Here is a 14,354-nt window from a genome sequence, read left to right as displayed (position 1 = left end):
GGAGACGAGACCTGCTGAGTCATCTACTCAGCGCCTTGGCAGACCCGCTGCTTGCGACAGCGCGACGACGATGCTTGAGCCTCTCCATCTCCTTGATTTCCCTTCCGCCCTCTTCCTTCCGACTCGTATCTGTCAAAGAAGCTTGGCTTCAAAGGTGAGCTTCCATCCTCTCCTCTGGCTGTGTTATCATGCTGCCCACAATCCCTTTGAGTGGTCATCACTCGCGCGACCATACCTGACGTAGCTGTTATGGCTAGCCTGCCGGAGCCCAATCCGGCGTTGGCCTCACCCTGTTGGATTCTCCAGCTAACCCAGTTTATCTACAGAAACTCTCCCCTTTGTACCCGTTCCGATACTCAGTCTTCGTCGTTGAACACCCTACCTATATCCCGACGACCGGTTATATTAGCAGGAAGAGCTCCTTAGGCCTAAATACTTGCCAGAATGGATCTTTCTAACATCTTGTACGTCGACGATGGCCTTGCATCGCATACATTTTGGTGAAATGTGCTCTAATTCCAACGGCTGCAGTCGAATTGTTAACATCGCCGTTGGCGTGTTGATGGTTCTCGGTGGTATCTCGCAATTTTTCCCTGCGTCTATGAGCTCCATCATCGTCGGCATTTACGTGATTCTCTTTGGTCTCAGTAAGTCTCAGATCAGGCAGCAGTATAGTGCATATGACAGCATACTTACACCATGGCTTTAGTTGTCGGTGGGTTGGAATTCCTGCCCAACGTTCCCGACTACGTTTACCGCTACGCGTCCTTCCTTTTCTCTTTCCTGGGACGTGGTGCTTGTAAGTCACACTATCCGTGATTGCCGTAGATCGCTGCTAATGAGTTGATCACTTGCGTAGTCTACATCTTCGTTGGATGTATCCTGCTGCACGACTGGATTTTGCGGTACATTGCCGGCTCCATCATCGGATTCATCGGCCTGGGCTACCTGGCCCTGGAGTTCATTCCCTCCATCGAGCCCCCTTCCAACATGCGTGAAAACGACCAGGGCTGGGGCGCCGAGCAGGTCTAAATGCGGTGTAAAATCTGTTCTCTGTTAACGGAGTGATGGTGTATGGCGCATAATCTGTGTTCTCAGAGTTGATTATCGTCTGCGGTCTCTCCCTCTAACAAAGGACAAAAGACACCGTGACTGCAAACGAGGCGTTCGAAGCACGAGTGAGAGTCAGGGAAAGCGAAGATAACTCTTATGCGATGTTTGATGATCGACGAGCGCGATGATTAATTCTCAGCGATGATTCAAGTGATGGGGGAATGCAAAGACCAAAGGATCAGGTTTGGGCCGGGGTGCCGGCCAGAAGATGACACCAGATCATTCTAAATCACGCTATCTCTTTTACTTTTCTCGAACGGTGGATGTGTGCATTGGAAAATTCTAAAGGTCTAGGCTGTCCTGTGGGGCCAGTGGTCTGTTCGTACCGGATGGCGCTGTTTCATGCCCTTTAGTTTTGTATAATAAGTAGTAGATGATATATAATAAATTTTAAGCCGAGGTCTGACGTGGGCAAACGCAAGTCTAGATAATATGGCCGCGTGGCATGATGACAGCTAGTAAGTATATGGGTGTTGAGACGGACATCGCACCATATGAATGCCCTACCATGGCCAAGCACTACGGTATACAAACTGAGTACTAGTTAGCGATGCTACAGCACCACAACAGCGGCGTCCCGCCGTCACAAGCTATCCATGTGGGACAAAAACACATGGACTCGTCTTCTCCGACGAAAATCACCACGGACAGTCCCATGCTAGCATGTGTGGGTAAAGTTATCTGATCCGGCTTGCCGCTCAGACAACATGCAAACTACTCGACTAGCTCGGTCAAGTCCTGAACTAAGCCATCCATCCCACGCCCCCACAAGTAGAAGAAAGAGGGCGCGGGCATCAAAAAACAAAGATCGCTCGGGCAAACCTGCTCCATTGGAACGTTGACACCACAAGCACGAGCGGTTCGGCATGCTCTTCCGGTCCCAGGATTCGGAGATGGCGATACCCCAGCTCGGAGATAAGCAATTTCAAATATGTTACCGATGGGCCTCCTTCACCCTATCCAGGTCGATTGATTATCGAGATGGGGCCGTTGTGTGTTCGTTCCGGATGCGGTAAACCTCTGCGCCGTCCCACTCAGGTCACGGCTTGTGTTTTCGGCTTTTCTTCACTTGTTGAGAACACGCCCCCATCCTCTCTTTGCTTTGTGGAACATTCTGTTGAGACTTATCATTAATCGTATATTCCTTTTTTAACATATCAGCCAATATCAACAATCAAGTAAAGTCAACCTGTCGTATGCCTTTACCCAACGCCCACTAGTCTAAGACCCGACACTAGACAGTAGAACCTCAGACATAGCCAGCCTATCACTGCGTTCCATTGCAGCTGTCGTCGCCCCTTCATTCCTCCACTATTTTAACGCGCAAGATCGACCTAATCGTAGCGTAAGCCGTTACTCCCGAGCCCGACTCCCGGGCCCGACGCCTAGTCAGAATCATCTCCTCGTTCAAGATTTCCGTCCACAGCTATAACGCCAAGCCCCTTGCCAAGCCCCGCCAAGAAATCTATATCGACTTATCAATCAACGGATCGATCCAGAATCAGCCTCACCTTGCGAGAGAGGGGGCCCGAGTTTGCTTGCTCGCTCGCTCGCTCCTCCTTCCTTTCAACTCGAAAGCAACAACTGACAAACATTCGTATACACTCTAGGCGACACGCTCAGACGACACGCTTTGTCAATCCAGACGAATGGCGTTCATTTCCGGTCATATCCGGGTTCATTTACTTACGTATTCAGGCAAACTTGACGATGAATCCCCTATTTCGTTGGTAGACTATGTATGTGGTCGTCGTCATATCACACACACATGCACACTTATGCAGACTAACTAGATCCTTCTCAACAAGTATCTACTTAAGCAGACTAGTTCTTTCCCCCTATTCTTTTTCTTTTTTAGTATCCCGAAAGGGCGGAACTTCCGCGCATTGGAACCCCCGAGTCGGTGTAGGGCGGCAAATTAAAATCCGCGCTGATGAGGGGGTGTGGGTGGGAGAGAGAAAGGGCAAATGTGTCGAAACCTAAATCGACGCAGGTTGCCGATTTTAGCGTTATCGGCAAGGAACTTTACCGGTACAGGAAAGTAAGCAGGTAGGTAGTAGCGTTAGTTAGTCTACTGTGATCATATCATATCCATCTCACATCATATCATATCATATCATATTGTGGCCGGTTTGGGGGAGAGGGGGAGGTGGTCAGGTTATCGGTGTCATACATCACGCCACGATCGACTAAGAGGGGGCTAGTGGCGCTTGATCAAGTTGGTTCTGTTGGCTGATTGATTACTTCGCTACGGTCTAAGTTGATAGATAGGTCGGATGAGTCGGCTGATTTGATTGATTGTAACTAACAGTACGGATTACTCCGTATGGAGGATTGAGGATGGATTCAGGATGGTCACTAGATGGTCAGAAATAGATTAGTTCCGAAAGTTGAGAGCCAAAATAAGCGAACGTTTCGATAAGGAGGTCGGCGTTTGGATGGATACTTTCGGCCCCCCCTCTTTGCCTCTTTTCTTCTCTTCACTATCCAATCATCCTACTATTGTGAATGTTACCTATCAGATTTATCTGGTGGGCATGCTTAGAAGAGTGGGAACAAGGAGAAAAAAAAAGGAGGCGTGTCAGAGTGTCAAAAAGTCAGACGCAGCTGCGCCTTGCGCCTTGTGCAGCCAGTGTCGGAAGGTTATGGAAAGTCTAGAAGATGATGGTTTACATACGCCAGAGCAAATCGGCAATCCGGAAGAGGAAAATAAAAAGAGGGCTCAGGCAAAAAGGTACTTTGTTGTTGTCAGGTTGGGTGGGTAAGAATCCAATCACATGAGCGAGATAGATCAAACGGGACTCTTTCGTCAGCCGCGTCGGAGAGATAACAACCTGTTCCGGTGTGCTTAGGCAGTAGCCTTACGGGCTTCCACAACATCCCAAATAGGGACCAGTGGGACTTCGGGCTCATCTTATGCAGTCTGGTTACCTAGTCCAACAGCTAGCACCACTAGGGCGGTGCTTCGTTATGGCCGACTACCGAACGAAAGAGTGCATAGTGTGACCGTCGGAGCGGAGCATGGAAGCTCGGGATATCGTGATAGAATCTCCGAAGCAGCCAATGTGGTTGCCTAGAATACCGCTGACTGAAGCGCCAGGGTTTGGTGCGCCAATGATAGGCTGATGAATAACGCTTATTCGTGAACGGACACGCTATGGACGATTCGGGAAGGCGCAGTGCCCCTTAGACCCAGTTCACTAAACCGTAACAGGAAGCGGTGGAGCCCGGGAGATTCGATCTGGGGAGGCCGTAGGCAAATGGGATTGGAATTGGCCAGCAAAGAGGGAAAAAAGGGTGAGGGAACTGCGCGACCGAGCTCTCACGCGCAAAAATTCTGTCCACCCTCCTTAGCGGATGAAAAGAGAGAAAGTAAACGAAGTTTAGAGACATTCAGACTTTTTATTCCGTCAAACTATCGGTTTGAACCTACAGATTGCAGGGTAGGAAAAAGCAAATCCCTGACGAGAAGAAGGAAAAGGAATAGCCCCCGGTCGTAGATCCCCCTGGGAGATCGATAACAGAAGGGCTGCCTGATAAGCAAAAAGACCATACTGCTGGGAAAGTTGACAGACCGACAGAGCACGCGAAGAAGCGAAGGGAAGGGGGAAAAAAGAAATTAATCAAAAACAAAAAAAAGTTCAGAGGCATCCCAAAAAAGAAAAAAAGCGAGTGCTTCAAAAATAGTCGAGTGAAAAAAAAACAGACCGAGAGGCGTGTTGGTAAGTAATCTGGTACTTTCTATTTGCCCGTCTCATGACAGAACCGTCCGAAAAAGGTCTGGCCCGTGGTTATCAGCATACGGTGGTCACCCTCACCTTCATCATCATCATCATCACCACCACCATCCATTTCCATACTTACCCACTTCCTGCCTCTATTATCAATCTCTTCCTCGGCTTTCTCGCCTTCTTGCTCATTCACCACTCCCTCCACCAACCGCTCAGCCCCCCCTAAATCCCTTCCTTTCCTTTCCCTTCATCCCCCTTTCATCATCTTCTACTCTTTTCAACACCCCTCATCATATCTGATCCGACATTCCATCCGTCTTGTTTGATCGCCCTGTTACCGCCGATCTTTCTTGTCCTGTCGCCGCTGTCCTCCCCTCCCACCAACAACGATCGATCTATCCATCCCATCTCTCCAGACCGTTCTCTCTCTCTTTCTCTCTCGAGCCTCCTCCATTCCGTACCTTTTTTTGCCTCCTACCCACCTCCACCCCCCCAAATCTATTCGCGATCTGTCCTCCTTTAATTTCACCTCTTGTTCTTTTTTAAACCTTTCCTCACCTGTTCATCCGCACCCAGTACTCCGGGGCACTCTATACGTTACGACTGGATCGCCACTCAGACCATCCCGTTCTGGATTGGCCAATATACGAGCATTTCGTGGCAGATCTGTTGCCCATCAATACAGTTTGACTGCTGCTTACTGATCTCTGCCTTTTGACTTTACGATCGCTCAACTTTTCCGAGAAACCCCTATCTCCTTCTAGTACGCTTGGGTCACCGTCAGGGATCAGTGTTCTGTCGTCTCTCCGGTTCCGCCTGGTTGGCTCTGGGAGTTTCACTAGCTGCAGTTACCTGCCTCTCAGTCAGGCTGTCGTTAGACTTTTCTTTTCTTTTTTCTCCTTCCCCCTGCACTGTCATCTTGACCGACTTTTGACTTTGTGATACGATACATTACTTGCCCCCCCTCGACTGTGGTGCGACGTACCTTCACGACAAAGCCCTCTCCTTATTTCGACTACGCTTTTATCTTGAGTGACTCGCTCTACTCTCGGAAGTTGCCTTGATCTGGGGACTTTGTCACTGGGAGATAGAGAAGGAAAACGAATATCTTCTGCGGGCGATTTCTTGTTGGCAATGCTGGCATCAATCCCCCAGATGGAGACGGTGCGATCGCTCCCTCGAAATCCCGATATGGTTGCGCGGCATCCATCAGCGGAGGACTTGGACGCTGCTCAGCAGCTGATCTCGTCTGCTCAGGCTGGTCGAGAACACCTTGTTGACCGTGCCCGTGATGATGATGCGGCTCGAGGCTACGATGCTTACGATGCCTACGATGGCAAACATACACCTACTCCTTACGATTCTGAACGGCCTACGCTGCCGTCGACCGAATCTGCCTCGAACACACTAGCAGAAAGGACATCGCCCAAGTCCCAGAAGGACACTTCCTTTCTAGGACATTCCTGCAGGTGAGTTTCCCTGGGCTTCTTTAGTTTGTTACCTGGGCGGTACTGACTTCCTTGGTAACACTTAGTAACTGTGGAACGAAAAGCACTCCGCTATGGCGACGATCACCGACCGGGGCGATGATTTGCAATGCCTGTGGTCTGTATTTGAAGGCACGGAATGTTGCCCGGCCCACAAAGCGGAATCGTATACAGACCAGCACGGAACCTGTCCAACCCCAACCGTCGCAGCAACAGCCACCATCGATAGCACCCCAGCATGAGGCACACACCCATAGCGAAGGAGGCTGTCATGGCTCCAAAGGATCTTGCCCCGGTGGGGGCAACTGTAACGGCACAGGGGGTGCTGAGGGGTGTGACGGTTGCCCAGCTTACAACAACCGCGTGTACAAGTCCTCTGCCCGTGGGACTGTGCCGGTGCACGCTTGGGGTCGACCCGCCAATCCAGATAGCGAAAAGCCTCTGCCAGCACAGGAACCGGACGTACCCGGAAAAAGTGGTGCGTCGGCCGAGGGAAACATATTGGTATCGTGTCAGAATTGTGGAACTACTGTGACCCCGCTTTGGCGACGAGACGAGAATGGCCATCCGATCTGCAATGCGTGTGGTATGTTCTTTTGCCTTATCTCGGGTATCAGAACGAGCCTTGAAGCGGCTAACATTTACTTAGGTCTATATTACAAGCTCCACGGCTGCTATCGCCCCACCACAATGAAGAAGACTATAATCAAGCGGCGAAAACGCGTTGTGCCGGCGCTGCGGGAACACTCTCCGACTGCTGCCACGCAGTCGTCGAATGGCTCTTCTGCCTCGCCCGAGGCCTCCCCAGCGACGTTGGCTCGCGTCCACGACGATCACTACCGCTACTACAGCTCTGAGCCGGTGGATCACTATGGACCGATGTCCGGAGACAGGATTTCACCGGCCGCGCCCAAGCAATTTGGCTTTGCACCCCCGCCTGTCGATTTTACCGGATTTAGTTCCGGGCCCGTCTCCTTACCGCACCATCCCCCGCCACCAAGATTGTTAGAGCCGGATCGCATCAACGCTCCAAGCCACTCTCCGGTGTCTCAGTTTGGTCGGCGATCTCTTTCGCCGAATCCATCGGGTAATCCAAAGAAACGCACCCTTGCAGAAACCGCGTCATCAGCAGAAGCGATGTCTATCCCAACCACTCTGGAGAACGGGTCCAACCAACTTCCTCCGATCATGTCTTCCGTCAATCCTTCCCCTCCTGCCCGCCTCAGTTCAATTTCTTCTCTCCTCAACCCCAACAGCCATGACGAATCGCGTCTAGACCCCTCACTCGCTGCCCTTAGCCGTCAGCACCATCAGTCTCACCAAGCTCCTCTTGCTCCCCCTCCCTCACAGTTGCTGCCCGGTGTATCGGAATTCGACAACATCAGGGAAGAGCGTCGCTTAAAATTGCAACGAGAAGCGGAAGAGATGAGAGAGATGCTGCGAGCAAAGGAGCGAGAATTGGCAGAATTAGGACAACAATGATCATGGATCTAGTTGTCCTAGAACTGTTTATGCTGCTATTGCTATACCTTTACTCTTTCAACAATCACATATTTGGCGCAGACTTTTTCTGACGAGATACCATTTGCAACACGATGAGTTTCACGGGACTTGTGCACTATTAAGGGAAAAAAAAGTTCTCTACATAGTTTTCTTTTTCTACTTGGGTTTAATTTGTTCGAAGCGCTGGCGGGATAAGCGATTACAAAAGAAAGACTACGGAGGCTTGTTTTGTTACACTTTATTTCCTCTTCTTCCTCTTCTTCTTCTTCTTCTTCTCTCTCACTCTCCCCTTCACCTTGTTTGAATCTGTACCGGTGGACGGATGCGTGGACAAGGCTATTAATTACGGGATAACCGGGGGTGAGATGACTGTGTTCGTAAGGTCATGGAATAACTGAATAGATTTCGGTAATAAGGGACTTATCAAGATCATATGATGACTGTTATTGATCTACAGTAAACTAGTTCGCTAAGATCTCTGCTTGATCGAACCTGTAGCGACCGATTGATTGATAGATTGATTATCTGAAACCCATCAATTAGTTAGTTATCTCTCAACCACAGATTGATTGACTGATTGACTGATTGATAAGCTTAACTGCCAGATTCCCTTTCCAGATCGGTTCGGCCCGACCTCGGCCTTTTAAGTCCTCAAAAATTTCTCCTTGGCTATTATTCTCATGTAATTCTTATTAATTATTCGCACGTAGGTCTACTGGTAGTCTAGCACATACCCCTCACTGCAAGGGATCGGATTTTCCGGATTTTGTTTCGTTACGAAAACAAGTCGGTCGCTTTGTCTCGTCACATACTGGATCCTGCGAAATAATAACACGTATGAAGCTGTTTAGAACTAACTAGCTAATAAAGTAGGCCATTAAGCTGGCCCAATTTCATGTGTAACAGCCATGGTTGAGGGTAGTTGTTTTGCGTGATATGATTAATTTATTGTAGAATTACTCCCTGCCCGCCTATTTGCATTTCTCTCTTCCCCTTGTGGTGGGATGTTTCTAAGTCCAGATTCCAACAATTACTAAGTGTAAGTAACTAGCATACAGCTAGTTTAGGAGCTATATTTACGTAGCTATGCATTGCGTCGGTTAAATTCGGATTTATCGCTTATGATGATCATCGTCTGATTCATGGTTATGGACCGAATGTAGTAAAGCTTTGTTTTTGGTAATGCGAAGGGGGGGGGGGGGGTTTATGTGATTGTTTGTTGATTACTTTATTCTCGAGCGAATTGTAGCTAGTAAGTGATGTAAACAGGACATGGGAGGATGATAAACACATGACGACATTGGGTTTTGCTAGAGAATTGATCTTGATGGGTTGGAATTGTGTTACCTGCCTAGGATTTCTCTGAAAGGACTTTCTTCCCTGCTGGATTGTCGTTTTACAATGGCAGTATCTATCTACCGTGCTGCGAAAAAAAGAGGGGCAAAGGAGGGGAAAGGAGGGTGTTCTAGATCCGGCGAAAGTGTTATAGATGGATTATGGCATGATGTGATGCGATTGATAAGATTAAAATTAGGGGGGAGATTACTATGATCGTGAGAGAATTATTAATCTTAAATTGGGGTGGGTAGATAGGTAGATACACCGTGGAGAGCGGGATTCTGTTTATCCGGGGGCGCTAGGTTGGTTTATCAGTAGTGTTTGATTTTTCTAACGATTTATCTACTGGGTTTTCCGTCTACTATTTAGTATTAATGTCTGTTGTACAGATGTATTATGTTGGGAGCTCGTTAGATGAGCGAAAGAAGGGTGAATGTACATAAAACCAAGAAGAAAGAGGGGTTCAGCTTGTAGCATGGTCATAAAGTCGTCGATGATTAGACATCCGAAGAATGAGAAGAATGTACACGAAGGTGGACGGATAGGTAGGTATGTGTGAAACGAGACGCAGGTGTGGGATATCAGGATCAGAGAGTAAATAAAAAAAAAGAGGGGGTAATGTTGAAGATGCAGCGTCATATATCATGCATCGTGGTATCAGAAGAAAGTAAGTTCGTGAATGTATGGGAAATAGTGAGTGTGTGCGAAATTAGGAAAGGTCGGAGATCATCAGACATCAACAACCAATCGACGCTGACTGGTCGACTCGTCATTGTTTCTCGATGTCTCCTGAATCATCGTTGTCGTCGTGACTGCGATTCCGTCTAGCGCACTATCGTGGCTCGCTTCGCCGGACTTGACGTCGATGGTGTACATGCCGTAGTCGCGGTCCTGGGAGTAAAGCTCGACCTTTTGCCGGTGCGAGCGCGCGGTCATCCGAGTGGCGGTCATGCGACTGGCTGTCATGGTGGGGTTGCGAGTGTAGCGGTTGTAGCTGTTGGTCGAGAGGAAACGAGGGAAGATGCGACTGACGATTGGACGAAGGAATGGTAGGCAGGCGCAGATGATGGCGACGTTGCATTCTGCAGCGGTCCAATAGGCAGCGCCAACATTGCTGTCTGGTTCGTTTGTTAGTCTAAACTCGAGGAGCAAAGAAATTGAATGGGGGCTGCGTACAAGACGTGTCTGTGCTTTTAGCTACGCTTCTCAGACTGGATAGACGGAGGATACTCGTGATCACGACGCTGGAGTGTGGTGGTTAGCGTGCATTGGACAAACTGGCGATCGCCATGACTTACAGTCCACCAATAGCAAAGACACCCATAAGAGCTAATTTCTGCATGCGCGGAAGTTGCAATTGCGACAGAAGAGGCATCGGCAAGATTAACAAGGTTGTGTCTGTAGCGATGTTCATCGATGCGTTGAAGAACCAGACGGCCTCGAAACTAAGGCAGTAGCCGGAGATGTTGCGGTTCCAGAATTTGGCGACTGGGACACAGTTCAAGAAACCACTGACTACTGCCCATGTTCCGTAAGTAGCCACGATACCAAACACGATCCAGCAGGCAAGCCGGAAGCGGCGGTCGGGGAAGATCCGAAGATACTGGAAAAGAATGGAAAATTTGGTAAAGATCAAGCTGGCGTTATAGAAAGGGATAGCGGCCCAGAGTCGCTTCATGACAGCGGATCAGTATAGGTTCAAAACTGATTACTGTTGGGGAATGTTACCTTCAATTGCTCTTTCACAACAACGTCAGACAAATCGGCGTCATGTTTTCCGAGACCAAAATGCACCTCTGGAGCATGTAAGAGAGATATTTTAGCTCATTGGCGGATGGCCACGACTTACCAGCAGCAACAAGACCGAGGTACGTGCATGATAACACCTACATGCAACCAATGTCAATTTACGGCACTTTCCCAGCGAGAACTCAGACACCCCCATCAGGGTACGTACCAGAGAAATAAGAATCATATAATCTTCACGACCAGTCAATTTCATTAACCCAACTCGCGCATACATACGCATAGCGACAATGACAATTGAGAGTCCGGTAAGCACGGCTGTCACTACCAGGGCTCGCTGTCCGCGAGCTGTACCATCATCCGTAGTCCGGGGAAGCAGCATGCCTCCCATCATTTCATCCAGCATGGCAAAGGAGTGGGCCAGTTGAGCAGATGAGTGTTGCACAAAAGAGCGTGTGATTTCTGATATGGATGATGAAGAAGCGTCGGTTGTTGATATTGCATTGGTTTGCGGTCAATGAATCGATCTGCGTAGATGTACAGTCTCCAGGTTCTTGAACCTAGAGGCCGGAACGTGGTTTACCACATGGGTCGAATAAGCACCGACAAGATTTCAAGAAGGAGTGTCTGGGCTAACGCCAACTCTTGAAGCAGGTTTGCTTTTTCAAGATCTTGCGCCGGGGTAAAAGAGGGAAAAGGAAAGTATCGGGGATCCTGCTTTTAACAGTTCAGCGAATTAAGCCCGAGTACCCCCCGCAATAGCTCAAAGTTTGATAGTAGTTAATAGCGTGCGAAGGCCGCTAGACTGCTGGGGAGCCCTGGATGGAGAGCCATAGTATACGTAGTAGACAATTTCAGCTCGGTGTTGCCCGGCACAGTGTGGCTACATGACCCGGACTCCTTCCAAATTGCAGTAATGATCTATGGCACTAAGCTGTCGGTCTCCACTGGTGTCGTGGGCAGACGGCAGAGTGGATGCGCTTGTAGGGGGGACATTAGTCAATCAAGACGGCGACCTGTAGAGCGAGACCCAGAATGGCACCCAACGCCCTGTCACTGGAGTCTCTCTCCGATGGTCGATCCATGGGACGCCACCCTGGTGTCTTGAGAACTTCCCTCCTGGAGTATAGTGCTCTTTCGACTTGGCTGGTACGGACTCGGCAATGTCCCTCGTACGGTACCGTTGATTCGGCTAGATTGGCTCCACTAGGAAGAGGGAAGGCCAAACACAAAATGCCCGTTTCAACCTTTTGGCTCGTGTATCCCCAGCTCATCCTGTGCCCCTTAAGAAATCGCAAGCAAAGCCCCCGGGGTGCCGCAAAAAAAATAGACCAGGATCAATAGCCACATGGAGAAAGCTGGGTGGCTCACTCAATTTGGCTTAGATGGTGTTGAAGAATGGTCTTCCACCAGTTTCAATTTGATGAGACTCGGTCACGACCGTGCTGGTGTGGATAGCGCCGCCGGTGGAGGCACACAAGCCTAAAGCGGCATAGAAATCCTCTGGCACTAGGTAGACTAAAACGTGTATGGCACGATTTCGAGCATTCATTCGCTCGTTGATATTATCCTATCCCTGCAAATAGAACAGGATAAGAAATGATCTGCCGTTCAGCGTGGCGGTGGGTCACCAAGCGAGGAAAAAACACGAGATCTCTAGTCCAATGCCTTGCATGAACTAGTTTCTTTCTGGGCGCCTGGTTTCTGGCTAACAATGGCAATTCAGGGTATGACCAAGGCAACGAGGATATGGGAGCACGCATAGCAGGGCAAAAGATGGCCATCATCAGTCCCCGATTAGCGGAAGACCCCGGATGGCTCCTCCCCAACAAAGTTTCGTACCTCGATAAAAGCTAATCCTGCATACTAAGATCGTGGGTTGTCGCAAAGGATGTCAACAACAGTTCGAACAATCAGCTTCGCTGTGGAGCAGACTTTTCCTTAGCGTTCACCAGTTTCTTACATATATCCTCTGCGTTCACCCGTTTTGGTCAAACGTGAACAACAGCAACCATGGTTTCTTTCTTCCCATTCATCACTCGTCGGAAAATTCCTAGAACGATAGATCACTATCTGCTCAGTGATTGATCGACATATTTGGGGAAGTCTTTGACGTAGGCTCGAGTACTCGATAGGCAGCGTGTCCGCGCTTTGTGCTATTGTCCACGCAGGTCCCTGTCTTCTCGCAACCTTGGGCGCAAGCGACAAATACTAGTAGTCATAGTCTTCTATTTTCGGTTTCCTCACCTGTAACCGTCGATCACATCAGTCCATAGAGCACGTCATGGCCGAAGTTTGACCAGGTAAGAATTTGAAATTGCATGATCCGTCTGAGCATTAGTTGCTTTGCCATCTTTCATAGATGAAAGGAACACCGGATGTTTAAGAGAAAGGCAAAAGGAAGAAGATATTAACTACTATTCCATACGAGAGCCTGTTTCGTGGACGGAGATATTGTTTGTTTCGCATGACTCGTGCCTCCAAGGACCATGAGTCCAGGTCGCAAGCCAGCAGCCGTTGCCATGCTTGGCTGCATCAAAGCTGTGGACTCCGAGCTTGCATGTGGAGAATGCTGTGCAACCCTCGCATCGAGTCTGCATAGAACAGGGGCGTGCTTTCCACCATTGTTGCTCCTCGTGGCTTGATAATTCAAATGACATACATGATTCCGGGGGAATGGAACCCGAAGGAAAACTCGGGGTTCCTTTGTTTTACGGCTTTGAAAACTCTCATCCCAATTCAGCGGTGCGGCTGCGAGAATGTGGCTATGATCATCAATAGAAGATGGGTCCCATGCAGGTTCAAAGGGGAGGGGGGAGGACGAGGCTGGATAGCGCCGCGCTACTGCTGCGCCGGGCAAGCTATAAGCGGCAAAGGATGTCCACTACCAGCCAGTTGGTAGGGCGCCACCATTGAATAGTAAAAGAAGTGCATTTCTTGTCGATGTGACCTGCGCAGCAAATAAGCGCTGCAGAGACCTCTTACGGAAGTTCGGGGAAGCTGCCCGACGTTCTATTCCATTTTCTTGCCATGCAACCCGGTGACTAATTGCTTTTTGGCTCTGAAGCTTGGTCTCGATAGCTGAGGATTTGTCTTGGAGCCTATGCCTGGGGGCGTTCCGTTCATTGGTGTAAAATAATATGTGGATAAGTCCCCACTATGTGTCCTCACGAAGCACCTCCATGCGAAGCTCCGGGTGTCACAAAAGGGGCAACTCTCAATTGTACGATAGATATTATGGGGTACGTGCAACGGGGAAAGATGAAAATGACGTGCGAATCCAATGCTTTGGACTGAAGTGTGTAGTCAAGGTGCGAAGATCGACGGACGAGAGAGGTGTCAACATTGGAATAGACCTGTGTCAAATGTCAATAATGTCATTCTGTCCCACGGAGATAGCCCGTCGAACTTTCCTGGAGCATGAGGTCTCTCTCAT

At 49.2% G+C, this 14,354-nt stretch overlaps 4 protein-coding genes across 4 annotated transcripts; 2 read left to right on the top strand and 2 right to left on the bottom strand.

The window, feature by feature from the left end:
- The first annotated feature begins 131 nt into the window (after positions 1 to 131).
- On the top strand, positions 132 to 1,525 carry BDQ94DRAFT_144299 (TVP15 family protein). The gene is made up of 4 exons (XM_026766427.1): positions 132 to 464; positions 532 to 647; positions 710 to 799; positions 860 to 1,525. The coding sequence occupies exons 1-4, from the start codon at positions 445 to 447 to the stop codon at positions 1,030 to 1,032; spliced, it is 399 nt and encodes a 132-aa protein (XP_026626037.1). The 5' UTR covers positions 132 to 444; the 3' UTR covers positions 1,033 to 1,525.
- A 2,973-nt stretch (positions 1,526 to 4,498) lies between these two features.
- On the bottom strand, positions 4,499 to 5,362 carry BDQ94DRAFT_144294 (uncharacterized protein). The gene has a single exon (XM_026766426.1). The coding sequence runs from the start codon at positions 4,762 to 4,764 to the stop codon at positions 4,543 to 4,545; it is 222 nt and encodes a 73-aa protein (XP_026626036.1). The 5' UTR covers positions 4,765 to 5,362; the 3' UTR covers positions 4,499 to 4,542.
- A 616-nt stretch (positions 5,363 to 5,978) lies between these two features.
- Positions 5,979 to 7,813, top strand: sreA (siderophore transcription factor SreA; the record flags this gene model as incomplete). The annotated part of the gene is made up of 3 exons (XM_026771564.1): positions 5,979 to 6,313; positions 6,379 to 6,917; positions 6,981 to 7,813. The coding sequence occupies 3 exons, from the start codon at positions 5,979 to 5,981 to the stop codon at positions 7,811 to 7,813; spliced, it is 1,707 nt and encodes a 568-aa protein (XP_026626035.1).
- A 1,678-nt stretch (positions 7,814 to 9,491) lies between these two features.
- BDQ94DRAFT_144292 (PTH11-like integral membrane protein) lies at positions 9,492 to 11,789 on the bottom strand. Its single transcript, XM_026766425.1, has 6 exons — positions 11,130 to 11,789; positions 11,022 to 11,058; positions 10,901 to 10,968; positions 10,471 to 10,844; positions 10,349 to 10,416; positions 9,492 to 10,290 (listed from the first exon to the last, which is right to left on the bottom strand). The coding sequence occupies exons 1-6, from the start codon at positions 11,322 to 11,324 to the stop codon at positions 9,902 to 9,904; spliced, it is 1,131 nt and encodes a 376-aa protein (XP_026626034.1). The 5' UTR covers positions 11,325 to 11,789; the 3' UTR covers positions 9,492 to 9,901.
- Positions 11,790 to 14,354: the final 2,565 nt, after the last annotated feature.

The sequence above is a fragment of the Aspergillus welwitschiae genome, assembly GCF_003344945.1.
Source record: "Aspergillus welwitschiae strain CBS 139.54b unplaced genomic scaffold BDQ94scaffold_17, whole genome shotgun sequence".
Taxonomy (NCBI): domain Eukaryota; kingdom Fungi; phylum Ascomycota; class Eurotiomycetes; order Eurotiales; family Aspergillaceae; genus Aspergillus; species Aspergillus welwitschiae.
The sequence above is the reverse complement of the archived record's forward strand: the minus strand, read 5'-3'. Positions and strand labels throughout refer to the sequence as shown.